The following is a 19,830-nucleotide window of genomic DNA, read 5'->3' as shown; positions in this document are numbered from 1 at the left end:
CAGCTGTATAGCATACTGCTCCCTTGGATTGCCACAGGAGGGTTGCCTCATGTTTTGGGGGGAGGAGGGAGGGGGCACAAATAACCAAACTGTACCCCAGCACACTTCAGTACCGTCCATCCAAAACAAGAATGCAATAGGAACAATAATAAAAACAGACTGGATAATTTCAATAGCTCTCTTTATACTGATAAAGCTTGTTAATATGAAGGACTGAAGGCAATTAAAACTAAATAGTTTGTTTTGGGGGTTTTTGCCCCCAAATGAAGCAGGTGCCTTTATCCAGCTGTTTGAGATGCTGGCTTTTGTTGTTGTTAGTGCTCCAGTCAATTTGACTCCAGGCATCTAAAGTAAATGGTAGATTCAGTCTAGTGTTTCACTTATTCCCACAGGGACTGCATAAGAAATTGAGGGCATTTATACATGTGCTCCAAGAGCCACTCTAATTATAGGCATGTAGGCTGTAGCGCTCTGAGCGTTATACCAAAAAATGGTGGCGGGGGCACTTTAACTGAAGCCTGAATTAAGGATGATGACAATGCTGGAGTCTGCTGGAGCACGGTAATTACCATGCTCCAGCAGACTCAGTTACTCGAGTCTGCTCTGACGTGCTGCAATTACAGTGCATATGAGCAGCCTCGATGTATGTGTATAGGTGCCCTGGGATTTCTCCATTTGTTTGTGAAAAGAAGCAAAACAGAGGTTACCCGAACCTCAAACACCACCAGAAGATGGCTGGCGAGTGGCCTGGGAAGACCAAATTAAAATGATTCGTTTCCTATACAGTGTGGTCCCAAATATAGGGTTGGGAGCCAGTTAGTCCAGCAGTTTCAATTTTGGTTTTGCCTATGGGTCACTGTTATGCTAAGGCATTCGCTTTAACCTCCGTCTCAAACTTAAAACCCACTGAGTTTTCTCATTGGCAAAACTGGAGCATAGCAGGTGCATTATGAGGACTGAGTATTTGTGAAGCACTGTGTTAGCAGTAAAGTTATTTGGGGAAGGAAAAAAAAAATTCAAGGTGAAAGAGACTGCACCAGCTCAGTGAGAATTATTGTTGCCTGTTTTACTATTGATATATATTCCTGGTTCCTCTAGAGCAAAGAATGCTTTTTCTGCCAAGAATGAGACATAACCCTGGCTAACAGGCTCTACAAGTAACATCACACCTCCGGGAACTCCCATTCCCACAGGATTAATTGGCAAGTTTTCAACCTATACTTTCTCCATTCAACATATACAGGAATTTTTCTATCTTGTTTTGCCTGAAAAGTTATTTTTCCTCCTCCAGCAGAGAAGGGTTAAAAGGTGTGTGTAGAATGGCAACACGATTGTGACCAAATATTCCCGGTGTAAACGATCTGTAGCCTTCTTCTCCTCATGCTTCATCATTCTCGCCAAGTTCTAGAGCTCAACTAGTTACCTAGCAAGAAGCCTTTCTTCAGATAAGAAAGAAATGACATCTAGCTTGCCTCTTTACCACTGCAGCAAAGGCAGATGTGCATATTGTTTCCAAGCCAGCAAATCTTAACAATTTGACAAGTCTCTACAACATCTTATTTTTCCAGTACTTCAAAATATGCACATGAATTATGATGATAAAATGCTTTCAAACTGACTCAGAGCACGGAATACAGTTTCCTTTGTCATGGCAATTATTCTGACTTATTCCAAACAAATATTTCAATGAGTTATTTTTAATAAGATGAATTAAGATAAAATTCATGGAACAGAACCTTAAAAAAAGCAGACTAATATTTTCTACATGCTTTTGATGAAACTTTTTTTGAAGTTTTACATGGTATCTGCTCTACTCTAAAAAAAAAATTAAAGCATATTAGATGTATCCTTGAATAAAACTGAGGAACATCTGGCCCTGAGCATACTGCATGTGCAGAGGCCATCTGAGGGGGTAATACAGTTTTAGTTAATACCATGGTTCCGAATTCAAAGGATAGGTTGCCCAGTTACCGACATTAATATTTACTCTGCTGAGGGCTGATTCCTGAGCTAGAATTCAAAACTATAATAAGTTACAATAAAGGGAAGTATGAAATTATTGTGTTTGTCTACTGCATTTTAAAGGTGATTTCTTTATTGTAAAAGATAAGCCAAGCAAAAGAGAGAGGAGGAAGAACCTATTTTCCACAAGAGTTTCTCCCCTCTGCTCACTTACTATGTAGGGAACAGGAAAAGGGATTACAATTCCTTGAAAAACGTCCATTTAATATTTTGGGTCACATTCAGTGGTCAATGAAACCGATGTAAACAATTTTTTGAACTTGAAGTCCCTATGTATTTAAATAAGTGCAATGGAGCAGAAGCCAGCCCAACTGCTTGAATGGAGTATCTCTGGATTTACATCAGTGCAGCACTAAAAAACTCAGGTCATTAAATATTTTCATCTGTAATTTCCCTTTTACAAATACAAAATTAATCTGGCACCACTATATCACTTTAATGTACTTCATAAGCCTATGGCATGGGGATGCAAGTTAGCTCCAATTCATATTAAATTGACAACTTTATTCACATAGTAAGAAAATAAATACATTTTGCACAACTATTTTGCTGATCTGTCATCTTGTGGCTGCGAACCAGATCAGAGACCACCGACTGTCCAGGGCTGGCACATTTCTCCTTAGCTACTATTTTAACATTCTAGTTTCTGCTGCTGGAAGGGAAAACAGTTACCCTGAACCATCAGAGCTCTAGGGCTCCTGTGACTACTTAAAATTTGACTCCACTGCAAAATGACACTGGTTCAGGGCATACTCACTTAAGAATGTTTTTAGCTTCCCATGATTCAGCAATGGTGTTTTTATACCAGGCTATGGTGCCAAACGAGATACTGGAAGAACAGCAACACTGATTGTGCAGGTTAAAGGTAACCTGTGACCTTAGCTTTTTTTATTTTGTTTTCTGTCTTTTTTTTCCAGTAAGCACATTTAGTGAAAGAAAACCCAGTGAATGGTTTCATACAGGACAAACAGGATCAACATGCCACGGCTAGAACAAGATGGATATATGACAAATACCACTCACCAGATAAATACAAATCCACAGATTGATGAGTCCCAACACATTTAAAGAAATGAAAGGAAAATAGCACAGATATAAGTTAGATAAGATACAGTGTGTGTAATTTCTAGCCAGCTCAACTAGGAGGTATTTCAAAGCATAGGAGAGCAACAAAAAAGCTATAAGATTAGACATTTAAAGATGGAAGTGAGTATTCACTCAGTACAGCAAAGTTACTGACAAGCATCTGAACTGTTGTAACATAGAAGGCAGTCATCCTTCCACATTAAATCTGTATTAGTTGGATTACCATAACCAGATACATCTAGTCAAGGGAAGAAACTTGACAGACTGGACAAATCCTCAATCATAACTGGGATTTAGGGCATGCGTCTACACAATACACTTTACTTGAGATTAGAGCCAATTACTGTGCAGTAAGCGTCACCGTCTATACATGCAGGTGCTTACTGCACAGTAACTGGCTCTAATCCAGAGGAAATTTGCTACCTGTAAATAAGTACAAGTAGTAAGTTTACTTGGCAGCAATTACTGCACAGTAAGGCACATGTAGACAGCTGACTGGGAGCAAATGTGCTCACGGTCAGCTGGGCAGCAGGAGGCAGGAGATTGCTCCCTGCCCCCAGGAGCAGCCTGCTGCCAGGGCAGGCTCCACCACCAGAGCCCGGGTGGGGACGTCAGGCTGGGAGATCAGATAAGAATCTCCCAGCTTCAGCTCTGTGGTCCCCACTGTGGAGTCCGGAGCTCCCTGCTGCTGAGGCAGGGAGACATTGTCCCCACCCAGGGTCCAGTGGCAGAGCCCACCCCAGCAGCAGGCAGCTCCTGGGGGGCAGGGATCAATGAGCCATCTCCTTGCCCTGTGCTCTCTGCCAGCCCCCAGTTAGCACCCAGAAGGAGCCTAGAGCTCCCCCTGGCTGCTGCAGGGGGCTGATGCAGGTTTAGCAGGGGCGAGAGCGGACTGCTGCCACGAGCAGCAAATCTGCTCCTGCTTCCCTGCATGTGTAGACACCTGCCTGGGGTGCGTTTACTCTAAAGCATTTGCATGTGTAGACGTGCCCAGATTTAGGCAAGTATTAAGACACTGAGACCTTGCCAAAGGTTTATTTAACATTTGAAATGTTGTGCCTGAAATTTTTAAGTATGTTCAAGTCTACTGTCAGAGAACAGTATGACTACTTAGCTGCAACTGAATTGTATAATGAAAAGGAATGGAGAGGGATGCCATAAAACTGAACTGGTTCCAGTTTTCCCATAGCTTCACCTCTCCCCTCAGTTTCCCCATTTGCTAAACAAAGACAGGACTTGGCTGCTTATCTACGACCTAAAGAACTTTGAGAGTTAGCTAATCCTAACATTATCTTCAACATCACGGATTAATGACTTGATGTCCAGTTATTGAAGTACATTTAGGAATTGGAGCTTGGTTGGTAAGTTACATTGCATGGCTAGGATGGAACAGACTGTCAGTGGAGTTACGCTGACCCTATACTGGCAACTAAGTAGGAAATGAAGGATTGCATCTGTCAGTGTCAAGAACAGAACAGGGCACAACATAATATAGACCCTTAAGCGCACATTCTAAATGCACTGAGATTTTTCTTCTTAGAAATTGGGCATTTGCAATATCAGGAATTTTCCTAGCAGAAAATACAGAATAATGAGTTCAGGACTTACAGGTAGATTTTAAAGTGGTCTGGTTTAAAGTCCACTTATTAAATATAAACATTACTAATTTTAAAACCTGTTTTTTAGATGGATCTTAAAAAAAGCTTATTCTTCATCATTTAAAAATAAGATTCACATATAGAAAATATTTCTAACCTGTGTAGAGAATTCAGGCTTTAGCAATATTAGAGAACCCTAATCCAAGTGGAAGCCCATCGAGATCAAAATCTAGTATCTAATTATATGAAAAATTAGCATAATTAAGCATAATTTAAGAGACTTGGCAGAATTCAATTTTTTTAATTTTATAATTTCAATGGCTAAAATGGATGTTTATTTTTAAGCATTTATTTAGATTTCTAATCAATTTAAGTTTTCAGAAATGCACAAATTAGGGGTGTGGGGATGTGCATGCACAGACACATGCATGCGCGCGCGCGCATACACACACACACGCACACACACACATATACCAGCTTCCTCCTCCAATCCAGCACACACGGGGGAAGCTGCTGTGCCACCAGGCTGTTAGCCCACTGCTCAGTCCCTGTGCACAGCACCATCAAGCTCAGCACCCTTTTTCCTTTGTCCCACAGCAGTTACTGCCTCCTGGCCCCTCCACCCTCCTTTCCCTAAAAAGGAAACCTCAGGCTACTGCAGCAGTATCTACCCCCTGCAGCCAGTGGCTTGCTCTTCCTGGCAGCTCCCACCTGAGTTTGCAAGGGAGGGCCCAGCTGGCTGGCACTGAGCTGGGGAAGCAGGGACAGATGCACGCATGCACACTGCCAACTTGTGCCCCCCACCCCAAGCCTCTAGCTGGTGTTTAGCAGGAACTCGCCTGTCCAGGCACCACAGCCTATTATGTCCCCTTTCTATAAATTTCAAGTTGAAATAGCCATTTATCAACATTTACCAATAAAAATTGAACCTTACCAAGCCTAAATATAAAGCATATTATCTTCCTAAATATAGTTTTATGAAAATAATCAAATACTAACAGATAAAAAAAAAACAAATACAATTGCCTGGTTCTAAAAAAGCCGTAGCCACAAGGACAGGTTCTGCCCACAAATCCGTACTGTACACGTATCTGTCTGATCTACAATGAAGCAGCGCCTGCACACCTGAAGGTAGATCTTAGCTCTATTTCACTATTGCTCAGCTGGTTTCTTTCTAATGCATCAAGGTCTTACCCTTCTTTGCCAATCTCTCCAACTTTCAGTGCTTCACCAAGAGGTTCTTTACCAAGTTTGGTCAAATTCATTTTGGTCTCCAGGGTCATTAGGAAAGACCCATTATAAGATATTTCCAAATCAATCCAAAGCCCTAGAATTGTTTAAAAAAAAAAAAGAGAGACGTTGTCTTTAAAATATGACAGTGTAACTTGAAGCAACATACGCAATCATTTTACATCATATTCAGCAAAAAAGTCACTTTAAAATGATAATGTCCATATGTTACTAACTCCACCATACGTTTTCCAAATTGCAAAAGCTTGGAAATACCCATTTTCCTTTCCATCACTTTTTAAAGCAGATCCTCGTATTTATATTAATCTTCAGTTATGAAGACAGTCCCAGTGCTAGAAAAATGAATGCTAATGGCAATGCTGCCATTTTGGTAAGTGAAAAACCTGCACTGTCTACAGCCAAGTGAAACTTGAAAAATACTGTCCCTGAATGAACAGGTGTCCCTTTAAATGTTACTTGGAGGTATAAAAATATTTTGATCTAAGCCACAGCAGTATCAAAAATGTTTGATCGTTACTTCAAATGCAAGCATACATGTGCTCTGGGGTAGAGAGGTGGAGGGGACATTTCAATTAGAGTGGCTCTTGGGAGCTGCTCTAATTAAAGTGCCCGCAGCGTCTCATATATTCAGCCTCCAACATTTCAAAGTGGTGGTGGAGGGTGCTTTAACTAAAGCTCGTTACTGGATTAAATCAAGTCAGCATGTAAAAAAGTGCCTTTTTTCCTTGATGTTTCATTCCAAAGACATCACTTGACAGAAGCTGTAGCAATGCAATGTTTAACTAAAAGTTCTAATCATTCCATTCGTTTTGTACATGTGGCCATTTATTACAGCCAAGATAACTGCTGAAGACCTAGATTTTTGTAGCCACCACTGTCAGGAATATGTCCTTCTTCCCTAAATGCATGGCAACCATGGAAACCTACGGTGATGTTAAAGAGGGCTATAAAAAAATAATAAAAAGTCTCTGTGGAGAGAGGTACAGGTGACACTGAACACGACTCAGAAAAAAATATCCATTTTTCACTGTGAAAAAAACCCTTGCACAAACACAAGCTGATGCCTCCTCATAAGCATTCCTTTGTTAAAACATTTAAAGCTCTACAATTTATTTTGAACTCCAATTGCACTGGAACCCTTGACACCTACAAGGGACAGCCTGTATTTGTTCAAGTTTCATGCAGCAGCCACATTTTGGTTACTCAAGCATTTCTTGCTAGCTTAAGTATTCACTGCTGCCTCAAAAGGTGGCCAAAGGTGCAGCCCCTAAATACCAAATCTCAATTTCCATCAGAACCAAATAATTTTCCCTCTGTTGATAACTGAAAGGATGGATAACATCCTAGGTGAAGCAGGTAATTTTGACTTTTTTTTTTTGCAAAAACCTCCTGCCAGCTATCTAGGGCAGGGAAAGACCAGGCTGGCATGTCTTCATACAGTAGTTCACATTCCTGCTTGATACTTGTCATTCAGTAGTTTAATAAAATACCAAGACAATTATCTGATAAATTACTAGTATAGTGCTACCTGTACTTTGGTTCTTAATTTTGTATAAATCTCTTACTAAAAATAAAGTTAGATAATTCATCCCTCTACTTACTTGACACTTGGAAATTCTTCTCTAAAATATTTGAAAAAGAAGTATAATATATTTTTAAATTGTTTTAAACTATGTCAGATTTCCACAAGGAAATCTTTACCAATCTTAGTTCAGAAGGGTTTAAAAAAAAAATCTGCAAAATTTTGAAACGGCTTTGAACTTTGATTTTTACATTAATGCTTTTTTTTTTTAAACATTTCATTACATTTCAATAGCAGTATATAATAGGCACCTCTGATGTGTCATAAATTGACATGCTATAATTGATATTCTATTTTTATTCTTTAGTCTTTAAAAAGCAGCTGTTACTGAGTACTGACTGATCTAATTTTTTTTAACCCAAACCTTTCTACAAACACATAAATCAGCAGATCTGAAATGCTATGTATTGGTTCCAGTCCCACCAGGTGGAAGGCCAGCTGTCAGTCCACCAAATATGCTATCCTTATACAACTAGAAATAATGCTGAAAGTGAGTTTCTTGATTTACCAGCAGTGCCATTTGTAATTCAGACTGGTTTCACAATGTGCTACTAAACAAGAACACAAATGCCATCTGATACAGAATTATCCTCTCAAGTTTCAGATGGTAAAATTAACAAGGTCATTACAAGCCAGAGTCCCCATACACTAAGCAGCTGAGAGCAACTTTTTAAAAGATAAATCAGTGAGTCGACATGCTCCAGACTTCAATCATGTTTTAACAAGAAATCAGCTCAAGTAAAATTTAACAATTCAATCAAATTGGATTGTCAATAAAAAAAAACAACCCAGAGAGCAGCATTTGTTGTGGTACAATTTAAAATCACCACAAAGTCATTTCTGAGCCTTGATGAAGATACAGCAACACTGCAGTATATGAGTGCATTGGAACAAATGCTGTTTAATCTAAACTGCTTTTTCCATCAACAACAGCTCCAAAGCAAAACGTCTCATGAACAGAATGTCTGCTGCCTGGAGTCAAGCAAAGTGAGGTGTTGAGAAAGTTCTTCAAATGCAGTACATCACTATTTTCTGATCTTCTGGCAAGCTTTGTGAAGTGATTTCCTACTATCAAACAGCATAAAAACAGGGCATTCTGTCCTGTTGTCTTTCAGCATTTTGATTTTGAGAAGCTCATGTGAAGTGCAAAATTACCTATGGTCGACCCTACTGAGAAATTCACACATGACAAAAATGTTTTCCAATGACAGCTTATTCACAGGCATTCTCTTAATAAATACAGCCAAAAGAAAACTGGAATAACTTCAGCATTTCAGTGTGCAAGTCCATGTATGCATTAATGCACCATAATTATGACACATTAAGTATAGTACCTGTAATAACAGGCACTAATTTAAATGTGCTGTAATTGGCACTTCTGCGCAGTAGTGCTGGTGCACACTTTTTTTTGTAACACTAATGCACCGTAGACAAATTCTACTGCGCATTAGCAGTAGTGCAAACACTGTGCTACTGCGCAGTAGAATTAGTCTACTGAGCTTTTAGTGTCTCATGTAGACACTCTCAGCGATGACTTATTGATCACAAGTCTTTCTGAAATGCAGTTCAGGTCATCAACAAACTAGTGAATCAAAACAAAACAGGAATCTCTCATTTGACTTGTCTCATGACTTTAAAGTACCTAGAAATGTAGTACACACAAATTTGGCTGCCCTAGTGTATTCTGAATAATTCAAATGTGGATTCCTACAATTAAAAAAAAAAGTGGAATTAAAAAAAAAAAATCTTCTATCTGATAATCAGCATACAAAAACTTAGCTCAAAGACAAATATAATGGAGAAGTATGTGAACTTTTGTTGGCTTTTACAATTTAAGAAGTGTTGACTGTAAATCATGTATTGTTTTATCTTGTTCAAACATTTCTGGAAAGTTGTAATAATATCAGTGAGTGAGCTTTCGGATGCTATACACTAAATCATAACCATTTTCATCTTAAGAATTTTGGAGATAAATCTGACATTTGTGGAGAACCGCATCAGCAGAATGCAATTGTATTTGCATAGAACATAAAACTTATTGGCCACCTATTTGTATGTGAATCCTTCTCACATCTGGAATAGGGAAGATGTAGAAGGAGTATCAAAGTGGGCCAGACAGCAAGATCGTAATAGGTTTTGGGTTCCAATTCTTCCATAATTTATGTTGATTCCCCACAATGAAGTTAACAGAACTACAAAGGGAGCAATTCAAGGTAGAGTTGCTAGAGATCTATAGATACAGGTTGTACGTGCATGTGCATGTGTGTGTAGGGAAAAAAAAAAGATGACTGCAAGTATTATTTTAGATTGTTATTTTAAAAGAAGAGATTTTATATATCTTTCACTGAACTATAAATAAAATAGTTCAATGAAAGAATGTTTGAGCAGAACACTTCCTCTCCATTTAGCAGAAATACGCAGCAACGCTGCTTTGGATACCATATAATTATCTGTTCTTTCTGGCCATGGGGTTCTGTGGGTGGCAGGCTGAATGGCATGAGGCACTCCCTTCCTCAACACCAATGTTTCAGCACAGCATGGAAACGCAAAGATGGCAACGTCAAAGAGTCATTTGAAAGGCCAGAAACACTGATAATGGGAGTCAAGGGCCAAAGGGGTTTGAAGAGGGTGATCAGACGCAGAAGGACTCGCACAACTAAGTGAACACAGACAATTTGACTTTACTGCATAAGAACTGTAGACACTGTGTTCGTCATCAGACCAGCTACTGAGACAGTGAGGTGTAATAAAATCTTTTGTATGCGTGTCATAAAGCATAAAGGTAGTTCAATTCATTCAAATCATCTGGACCATTTTATGTAAATATCCATTATGCTTTATTATCTATATAGGACCCACAGCCCATGGACTAGCAGAGAAGCATAAAGAAAAGCTAGCTGTCCCACAGTAATTACAATCCAAGTAGAAATAAAAAGGGAGGAGACGATTTATCAAAAGAATAATGGAAAGGTAGTAAAATAGAACAAAAATGTGAGACTGCACATACAGCAGAGGCATGAGGAGTACTGTACATTTGGGCTGTGCAAAGCTCTGGTCCCCGATTTGATTCAGCCCAATTGGTGGTAGAATCTCCGAATCCAAATCAAGTCAGGAGACACTTGAATCTCTCCGAATCAAATCAGAACCCTCCAAATCGATTTGGATAGATTCAGAAAGGTTCAGCAAGTTGGACATAGACACAGCTTTAAATGTTTTTTCTACATGCCTCAAGGTACCAGGTGGCTTGTGAATGCTGCGATGATGGGGCGCATGGAGCGTTCCACAGGAGTGCGGGGGGCTCCCCAGCATGCTCGGCAACAGATCACGAAGTGGACCAGAAGTCCCCCCACACTCCTGTGGACACTCCATCTGCCCTAGCATTGTAGCGTTCACGAGCTGCGCCTGGCACCTCGAGGTATGTAGAAAAAAACAAAAACAAAAAACATTTAAAGCTGTGTCTATGCCCGAATTGATGATTCTCTGAATCAGCATCAAATCTTCATATTTGGATTCGGCCTAATTGAATCTGAGACAGTGATCCGAATCAATGAATCAAATCACTGTCCTTGATTCGGACCAAATCCAAATTGAATACAGTCTGTTTATTACAAACTCCATTTGGGCATTCATTATTTTGTCAAACCTGACTTAAGTTCAAATTCATATGCAACTATGCCAGAAACTTGGCCAAACCTTTCTATTCTGAGACATGTTCTGAATGTACCTCCTATAGCATGAAGCATTACATCATTAAAAAAAAATTCAACTATTAAATTAACTTTTGCAAACAGCCACCAACACAAGTCACTGCGTATTCAATTACCGCGTGACATTTTACTTTATAGGCACACCTACGCATTGGGAGCATAATGTGTACATAAAACCTTGTGATCCCCAGCACAACATCCCATTGACATCACCTTAACTTTGACACAATCCAACCCAACAGATTTATAGTCAGTGAAATTTATAACTTTTTCTATGTTCAGTTCCCTAGATTTGTAGAGTATCCAATAAAGTCTCATGAGCACTTTAGTCAATAAGTGATTATTTAGCAAGTCTTCCTTACTGAAAACCCAGACACTTCAGATTATTTTTAGATGGCAAATTAGCTGTTGAGGACTGTTTAGATTACAACAACAAAAAGAAGCATCATCCGATCATACAGGTTGGAACTGAATAGGCTGCTCCTGGGCACAATACCAGAAAGTTATCAGTAGTATTGTGTGTTTTATAGGATCAGACTGCTCTGTAAACCTGTCAATTAATTTTTCAGTGGATTAGACAGATACAAGGAGCTGAAGATTCTTCCAAATGTTTTATGTAGATGGATTTTTATTTCCCCCCCTCGTCTATTCAGAGGCAAACTTTTTCCAAGCATGCAGTTACAGTTGCAATTGTGAATGTTGGCACTTGTGCTCAAGAAAAGGTAGAGTGGGATAAATCATCTGTTACAAGTTTGGGCTCTAAGGAAGTTAGGGCATCTATACACATGATCAGTAGGGGGCAATGTGGCAGGACAGGACAGGACAGGACAGGACAGGACAGGACAGGACAGGACAGGACAGGACAGGACAGGACAGGACATTAAATTACAGCAGCTCTCAGGAGTTGTTTTAATTTAAAACACCAGCAGCATCTCATGTATTCAGCATCCCACATTTAAAAAATGTCAGTGAGGGGGGCCTTTAATTAAAGCTCTTTCAATGAGCTTTAGTTAAAGCGCCCCCACTGCCATTTTGAGACGTGGGGACACTAAATACATAAGACACTTGAGCACGCTGGGGCGCTGTGATTGGAGCACTGCAGCAGACTCAGTTGAGTCAGCTTCAAAGCGTTCTAATCAGAATGCATTGGAGCACATGTAAAAGGGCCCTTACAGTTTAGCTGATTTTTAAAAAATTAAATCTTCATATTTTCCCAAGCAGGAAGCAACAGTGACCACCTGAAACCCGAGATTTCATAGACATTTGGGCTGGAAGGGACCCCGGAGGATCATCAAGTCCAGTCCCCTGCCCAGGGGCAGGAAGTCAGCAGGGATCATAGGATCCCAGCAAGATAAGCATCCAAATGTGTCCTGAATGAAGATCCTGTTCCTGCCTTTGTTTCAAAGTAATTTGCATCATCACAGATCCTCACAAGAGGTGAGAGGCATCATACCAGCTATGAACTGACTGCCCAGAGGAGTTTTCCATCTATCGACTCCCCCGTGAAATCCTATGAAATATGAACTTTCATTTCTACCCAGGAGAACTTCTAAAATATTTTCTCCAATGCCTGATGAAGGGTGTGTGTGCCCAAAAGCTTGCAATTAAAGAAAAACTTTTGCAAAAATCTTGTTGGTCTAATAAAAGATCTCTCTACTATGAGTACTCTTACTTTCTTGACATTTGAAATTGCTTTCCAAAACAGGTTGTAGCTAATGCTCTTTGGCAGTGGACACAAAGTGGAAAACATTTTATTAAAACCTCTCCGCTATCACCACCAGTTTGGATTATTAAAATGTAAACAGGATTGGATTTCATAGACAAAAATGTGTGCATTGGGTTTCCAGGTATTTCTTTGATTTAGTGTTGAAAGCCTCAAATTATCCTTTCCCTTCTAATCCTAAAGCTCTTACAAAATCACTTTTATGAATGAAGACTCATGTAAGGATTGAGTCCATCTTGCAAGAAACCAGTTTTCAGAATGACTTTAATCAGCTTTACCCCTCCCCCTCTTCTTAATTCAGGAACAGTATTTTGACAATAAAAGGCTGCTACTAAGTAGCCGTGATTTCTAGCTGCTATATGAATTAATGGTTCTGATACTACTACAAGCCAAAATTATAGAAAGAATTACACAGGTCTCTGGTATAACAGAGAAGGAACACGTCCTTCATAGCAATTACTGCTGAGCTTGGGATCATACCTAAAAGCGCTGTGCAAAGCTTCGGTCCCTGATTTGATTCGGCAAAGATCTGGCTCAATTTGATGGCTGAATCTCTGAATCCAAATTGAATCAGAGGACCTTTTAATCCCTCCAAATCAATTCAGAAAGTTTCGGCGATTCGGACACAGACATGTTTTTTCTACATACCTCTAGGTAGCAGGCGGCTTGGGAATGCTGCGATGCTGGGGTACATGAAGTGTCCCATAGAAGCGCAGGGGGCTCCCCAGGGCGCTCAGCAGCAGACCCAGAAGCGGACCAGTGACAGGTGCTTCCTGGGACTGGGGGGCCACCGGGGTCCCCCAGTGGTCAACTGCTGAGCCAGGGAGGCATGGGGGCCCCAGCACGCTGCTCGGCAGACTCAGAAGTGGACTGGAAGTACATGTAAGCAAAGCTGCTCCAACCCTGGATGAAGAAGTGCTAACACTGGAGCAGTTTCGCTATATTTACTGGGGTCCTTCCCAGCTCCTGCATACCTACTAAAACGTAACAGCTGTTGTGCAGTTCGGAGCAAGAGGCCCCCACCGCCCTTTCTAAAGTGGCTCCCAACATCCATTTGTCCACGTCCTAAATTTAGATTAATACATTATACCAGTATGACTGCATCTTCTACGCTGCACATCACACCACTTCTCCAATGCTGGTGCAACAGAGTCACTTGACCTCTTGAAAGCAAAATGAGGGGGAAGTAAAACTGGTAAGAGAGAACACTTGTACTCTGGGTCAAAAATTTTTTAACTAGTTTAATACCAAAACTTCCTCTGGGCAGCACTGGAGAAGGGATAGTGTTTTATGAAAGTGCTTTCGGAAAGTAAGGATTGTGAAAGTACAATAAAAGTTGTGTTAACCTGCACTTTATTAGCTGGAAAACTCTATTAACCGGCATCCAAGCGACGCGGCAAAAGCAAAACCACTTCCGGGGGACTTCCTGTTTCGCTGCCATGAACTGAGTTTTTCTTCGCCACTTTTTCAGCCCAGGGCAAAGCAGCCTGCATGGGGCCTCCCTCCCTGTCCCCCAGCACACTGATGCCGGGGAGTGCACCAGACTGTGCACATTTGATTAACCAGAATATTTGATTAAGCGGCATCCCCCATTCCCAGGGGATGCCGGATAACAGAGCTTTTACTGTACTGCATTTAAGAAAAATGCCAAAATCAGGATATCCCCCATCTGGGTCTCTCTGCTGGGAAGTTTGTGAAAACAACAAATAACTTGATCCTTAACCTTTTGTTAGCTCTGGTCAAATGACCTATAAATGGAGCAATTTTGAATCCTTGTTGTTAACTCTTACTACAATCAGTCTAGAGATCAACTGAATTAAAAAAAAATGGCTGGTAGGTGTCCGCTGGAACAAAGTTCTCATTCTGATGCCTCTACTGCTCAATGCTCTGCAAGTCAGGAAATGGTTTTAAAAGTGTTATGAAACGGAGGTGGATGGGTAGTAAACAACAGGCTCCTCATGGGAACGTTCCCTTTAGACCAATTGGTGCCTCTATACCCAGGGCTCAATAAGCCTCTTCTACATCAACCACATTTTTTAGGCCTGTATAGGCCAATAGTGTTAAACAGGGAAAAGATCTAGGGGCAGGGGAGAAAAAAGGTTTACTAAAGACGACAGGTGAAAATTATGACCGATGACTATTCTAGAAATCTACTTCCCATCTAATGAGCTGATCAAAAAAAACATTCTGACATTATAGGAATGAGGGGTGGTGGAGAAAGTCCCACCTAATCCCCCTAACTGAATTCTACATTTTTTTTTTTAAAGCAGGTCATCCCTCCAATGTTTTTTGGGTTTTTTTTAAATCATATCTTCTCTTTAGCTACTATTCAAGTAGCTTTCAGGCTCTACACTTGTTTTAAAAAAAATGTTGTTACTCCACTATTCTTGGTCTGAGTGGACCAACTGCCTTTTCATGAAGCACCAAAGTTATCACTGCTATGACCTGTAAACACACTGCCTTGGTGAAACAAACCAGGAAGACCCCAGCTTGAGTTTCAGATCCTCATCCTAGCAGGAGGAAATTCATTTACCTTGTAAATAAATGGCATTTGACATTGAGATAAGCACGCAACCCCATAGTGCTTTCCTTTTCACAAAGTCTCTTTTCAGAGCAGTGCTGTACTTTTGTTTCTGGTTTATGGGTATTGTATTTTGCTGAATCATTTTCATAGGTCAGGGCATCTGCTTTTGAACACCGGTCAGGTCTGGTTTCTCCTATTGGACACAAGTAATTTTCTTTGGACAGGGAAAGGATGCTAGAACCACTGCTACTTAGTACTCAGTTTATTGCAAGTTCTAAAGCAGATGCGGAGGTTTTGCAAAGGTTCCAAAAAACACTGGTGCGAAGGTCTGGGAAACCTATTCTGAAGCTTACAAATTGTATGATACCAGGGACTGCATGTTTGTGTCAAACCATATTCTTTTGGACTGTGAGGCTTGTTTGCCACTTTTGCCCCCATATTAAGCTAAGGATACACATAAACGCAGTGTCAGAACAAAATGAGGGTCATTCAGTGTCCTACTTCCACGAAGGAGTAAGAGAGTCTGTACCAAGGAAGTTTGGCAGAGACTGTGGCTGGAAGCTACCAAGACCCTTGGGAAGCTTCAAATATGCTTGTGTGACATGGTGGGAACCAAATGCAACAGCCTAGCAAGTGTTCAGCAGGTACTCCTGTCTTAACACTCATGGGAGTCGCTCTGATTAGAGTTGCCTGGCAGCTTTCTTTCCTAATTCCCAGCCCACTATATTAGAGGAAAGCAGGGAGGCACTGACTGTAGAGATCAGTCTCATCAAATGACAGATATCCCCCACCAGGTGATCTGTCCAGTTACCTGCCCCGCTGAAGTTCAGACCTGAAAAAACTGTTGTGCCCCGAGGAACAGTGATCTCTCCCTCTCCTCCCGCCCTCAGGGGTGTTTTATTCGAATGGAAGATCAAAGCTTAATAACCTACTCTTGTAATTCCTGTGCCCACAATCCTTCATATTTCAATCCATTACAGAGGCAGAGAGAAGGAAGTTGTACCTCATATTCAAAGACAGAGCATGAAGTCTGGCAGAGCACTCTGGTATCAAACAGAATTTGTAATTTTGCACACAAATTCCCCGAAATGTCACACAGGCATTAAGGAACGTTTATACCCACCCACTGTAGTGTTGTGTTAATGAGTGAGTGCAGGAACTGCGCTATGCAAATAGACTATTAATATCAATAAGCTTACCTAGAGCCCAAGCTGAATGAACTGGAGAAGAACAAGTCACACAAAGCATATCAGGTCTTTGCTGAAACTAATCATTAACAGAGTCTACTGCATTATCAATACCATCACGGAAGGCCAACTTTTTAATAAGAAAACAAGATTTACAACTTGATAGGGTTCCAATTCTGCAGTGGAAGCATAACAAATGAATGTTTTTTTCCATTATTAAGCCGCTTATTCAAATCAAGTGTTCATAGCATTACAAGATTACAACAGTGTAGGGGAAAATTAAAAAAAAAAAATTGAGTAATAAAAAAGAAAAGCAATTAGTTAAGAGGCATATTTTACCTTTGTGATCGACAGAAGGTCTGAAGGCCTGGAGGATCTTTGGCACTGCTACTCCCATGTCAAGTTCAGTTAGAGTCAGCTCATTCATGAAGTATGGTAGCTAGAAGTACAGAGTGAAAAAATGAGTGTTACAACCATAAAGAAACCAGTTATTCTGTAAGATCAGGAAAGCTATTACACCCAAGGTTTACAGTTAGCTTAATTACAAAAAATAAAAAAGTGGTTATATGCAGAGGTTAAATTCTAGGATTCCACATTCCTCTATTTCAAAGAGACAGTTTAGAGCGTGGTTTACCATATCATAAGGCCAAGATATTTTTTGTCGCCCTTGCAATTAAGAGATGTGCTCAGCCAATCAAGCTTCAATTCTGATATGAACTTCCAACCTGTAGCATAGGTCAACAGACTACAAAATGCATGACTGATACAGTGCAGCATGCTGCACAGGCAAAATATATCAAACAGCAGGCCTTGGCCATGAACAAAATATAGATACTGGGCTGGTTGCTATATATAAAAAGGAATAACATTTTGGGGTTTCTTTAATGTCTCACTTTTTGGTGCACACCCTTCATTAAATTGATATCTTAAAAGTTTGTTTTTTACTTTTTAAATCTATGGAAAAACCTTAATCTGGGGTCTGCCCTATATCATACATCACACTCCAAATAAGCTATACGTACATGAACAAACAAATAGGGATTTAGAGTAAAAATTAGTCGAGTGATGATATATTGATTTTATAGTGATAATGTTCTTTGCAAAGACACTGAATTGCAAATATGAGCAATATGCATGGTGCAGAATCCTCAGTTTTTCATACTGGGGCATATTCCTTAGTTTAACTGCATCTTCAGTGCTGAAGGCTCATGCGTTATGTTGCAACTTCTACAGCCCTATGCTACACGTTGGCCACTGTGCACGCATCTTGTATCCTTCCCTGCTTTTCCTCCCCAAAACTCAGACACAATAAAAAGAGCTAAGTAGCCGTTTTAATGGGAGAGAAAAGCAGTTTCAAGGAAAATTCTGTAAGTGATAAAGTACATTTGCAATTAAAATCAAGTTAATCTGATAGGTCTCTTGTAGCATTTGGCATATCAGCATAATGCTGCCTTTTGCTCAAGACATAGCAATCCGCTTGCACCACAGAATAGATTGATACCAAGACTGAAGGCCACTGCTGTGTTTGGATGGGTGCCATCACCGATAGTATTACAGAGTTCAAAGCTGGCAGAAACATTATTTTCTGCAATAACATGCCTGCTGAGATTCCTAGAGGAAATAAGGAGAAAATGAAGGTGGGGGGGAATGAAACCCCCCCTGCAATTTGGCCAACCAAATTAAGGGAAGCAGTCCTAACATTACAATGCTCAGCAGGGTTGAGACTTCTCAGCTGGTGGTGCAGTAAATCAGGCTACAATAAAAGGTCACATAAAGTACAAGAACTGCAAAAACGAGGGTTAAGAATGCTGTTCTGACCTGCTGGGATGTACCATGAGCATGTATTTGGGGTTTGAATGACTTCAGCAACACCCTAGGACCACTAGCCAACGTTCTCTTATTCCCCAATGGTAGGGGCCTTTACTTTTTGGAAGCCACATGACACCACCAGTGCTTTGGGAGCAACCAATCTGTACATCACTGCATACATGACTTCAAAACCAGAAAGCGATTACTCAATAAGACTAAAACATTTGAAGCGTAAAGGACATTTAGGGGTAGTTTAGAGCCACAAGCCCAGAAGCAACTCAGTCAGATACTGTGTCATACCCCAAACTCTCAACCTCCAATTTCCTCAAAGAAAATACATTTCTGAGGCTTTAAGGGAAAACCACTTGGCACCAGAGATGACAAGAAAGAATTATCCAGTGGCTCCTTTAATAGAGGAGTGGCCCCATGAAAGAAAGGTAAGTGATAATGATTTCAAAACCACACTGAAAATTCTTCTTGAGTAATCTAACAGAACAGCCTAGTTTATTTAAAATAATCCTAAGCAAAATTGTTGGCATAGACAAAAAAATATAAGAGTTTTTTAAGATAAAAAGTAGTAGAGTTAGGAAGAGGTGTTTTCAGCAAGCATCTTCCAAAAAGAATCAAAAGAAAGGAAACTACCTGCACAGGTTAGGTTATCAAGCCCAAAGTATCAAGTAGCATGTATTTATTCACTGCTCACAAATAGTGCTGGTCTAGTCAAATCTTGGATTGGCGACTGGAACTCATCAGAACAACAAAATCCCTGCTCTTCAACTAAGGGAGCTGCCACAGAGCTCAGAACTGAAAAAGATGCCAGGGGACAAAATGCACCCAGGGACAGAGGCAGATCATAGGATAGTAAGTCCTGACCAGGACACCAAGCAGACGACTCCAAGCAAAGCCAGCTGCTCTGAGAAGCTGTCAGTGACTTCTGCCTGGATGCATGAGGAGATGAATGGCTGGGAAAAAAGGATTCCACGATTAAAGAGACTGGCTCCAAACCCCAACCCATAAGCTTCCCTGCCCTTGCCTCCAACCTGACTTCTGGAAGGGCCACGTGTCAATCCGAAGTCAGTTCTCCATCTCTAGTCCTCCCCAGGAAGGCTGCCATCCAAGGGCATGTTTTAGTGGTTAGTTTTTAGACGCCTCTTCATTGGGGACTGCACTGACACCATTAATAAAGACACCAACCCACATGAGATATGAGTAACTAAGGGCTCATCTATACTGTCTCCATACCAAGCTCCAGACTGCTGCTGAGAAGCCCAATCCTCCCTTTCAGCACATACCAAATCTCAGAAGTAATAAACACATAGCCAACTAAGAGTAACCCTGAGT

General features: G+C 40.5%; 1 protein-coding gene across 7 annotated transcripts in view; it reads right to left on the bottom strand.

Annotated features, from left to right (window-relative positions):
* The window catches only part of TEX2 (testis expressed 2), a 118,906-nt gene that overhangs the window by 10,952 nt on the left and 88,124 nt on the right, over positions 1-19,830 (bottom strand). For 6 of the 7 annotated variants that reach the window (XM_019494210.2, XM_006271217.4, XM_006271216.4 and 3 more), the window contains 2 exons: positions 17,020-17,119; positions 5,901-6,033 (listed from right to left, as the gene is read on the bottom strand). In XM_019494210.2, the coding sequence (XP_019349755.1) occupies positions 5,901-6,033; positions 17,020-17,119 (233 nt within the window). The remainder of the gene's footprint in view (positions 1-5,900; positions 6,034-17,019; positions 17,120-19,830) is intronic. The other variant, XM_059732056.1, reaches the window with a different exon arrangement.

Source organism: Alligator mississippiensis, chromosome 8 (assembly GCF_030867095.1).
Source record: "Alligator mississippiensis isolate rAllMis1 chromosome 8, rAllMis1, whole genome shotgun sequence".
In the NCBI taxonomy this organism is placed as follows: Eukaryota; Metazoa; Chordata; order Crocodylia; family Alligatoridae; genus Alligator; species Alligator mississippiensis.
The sequence above is the reverse complement of the archived record's forward strand: the minus strand, read 5'-3'. Positions and strand labels throughout refer to the sequence as shown.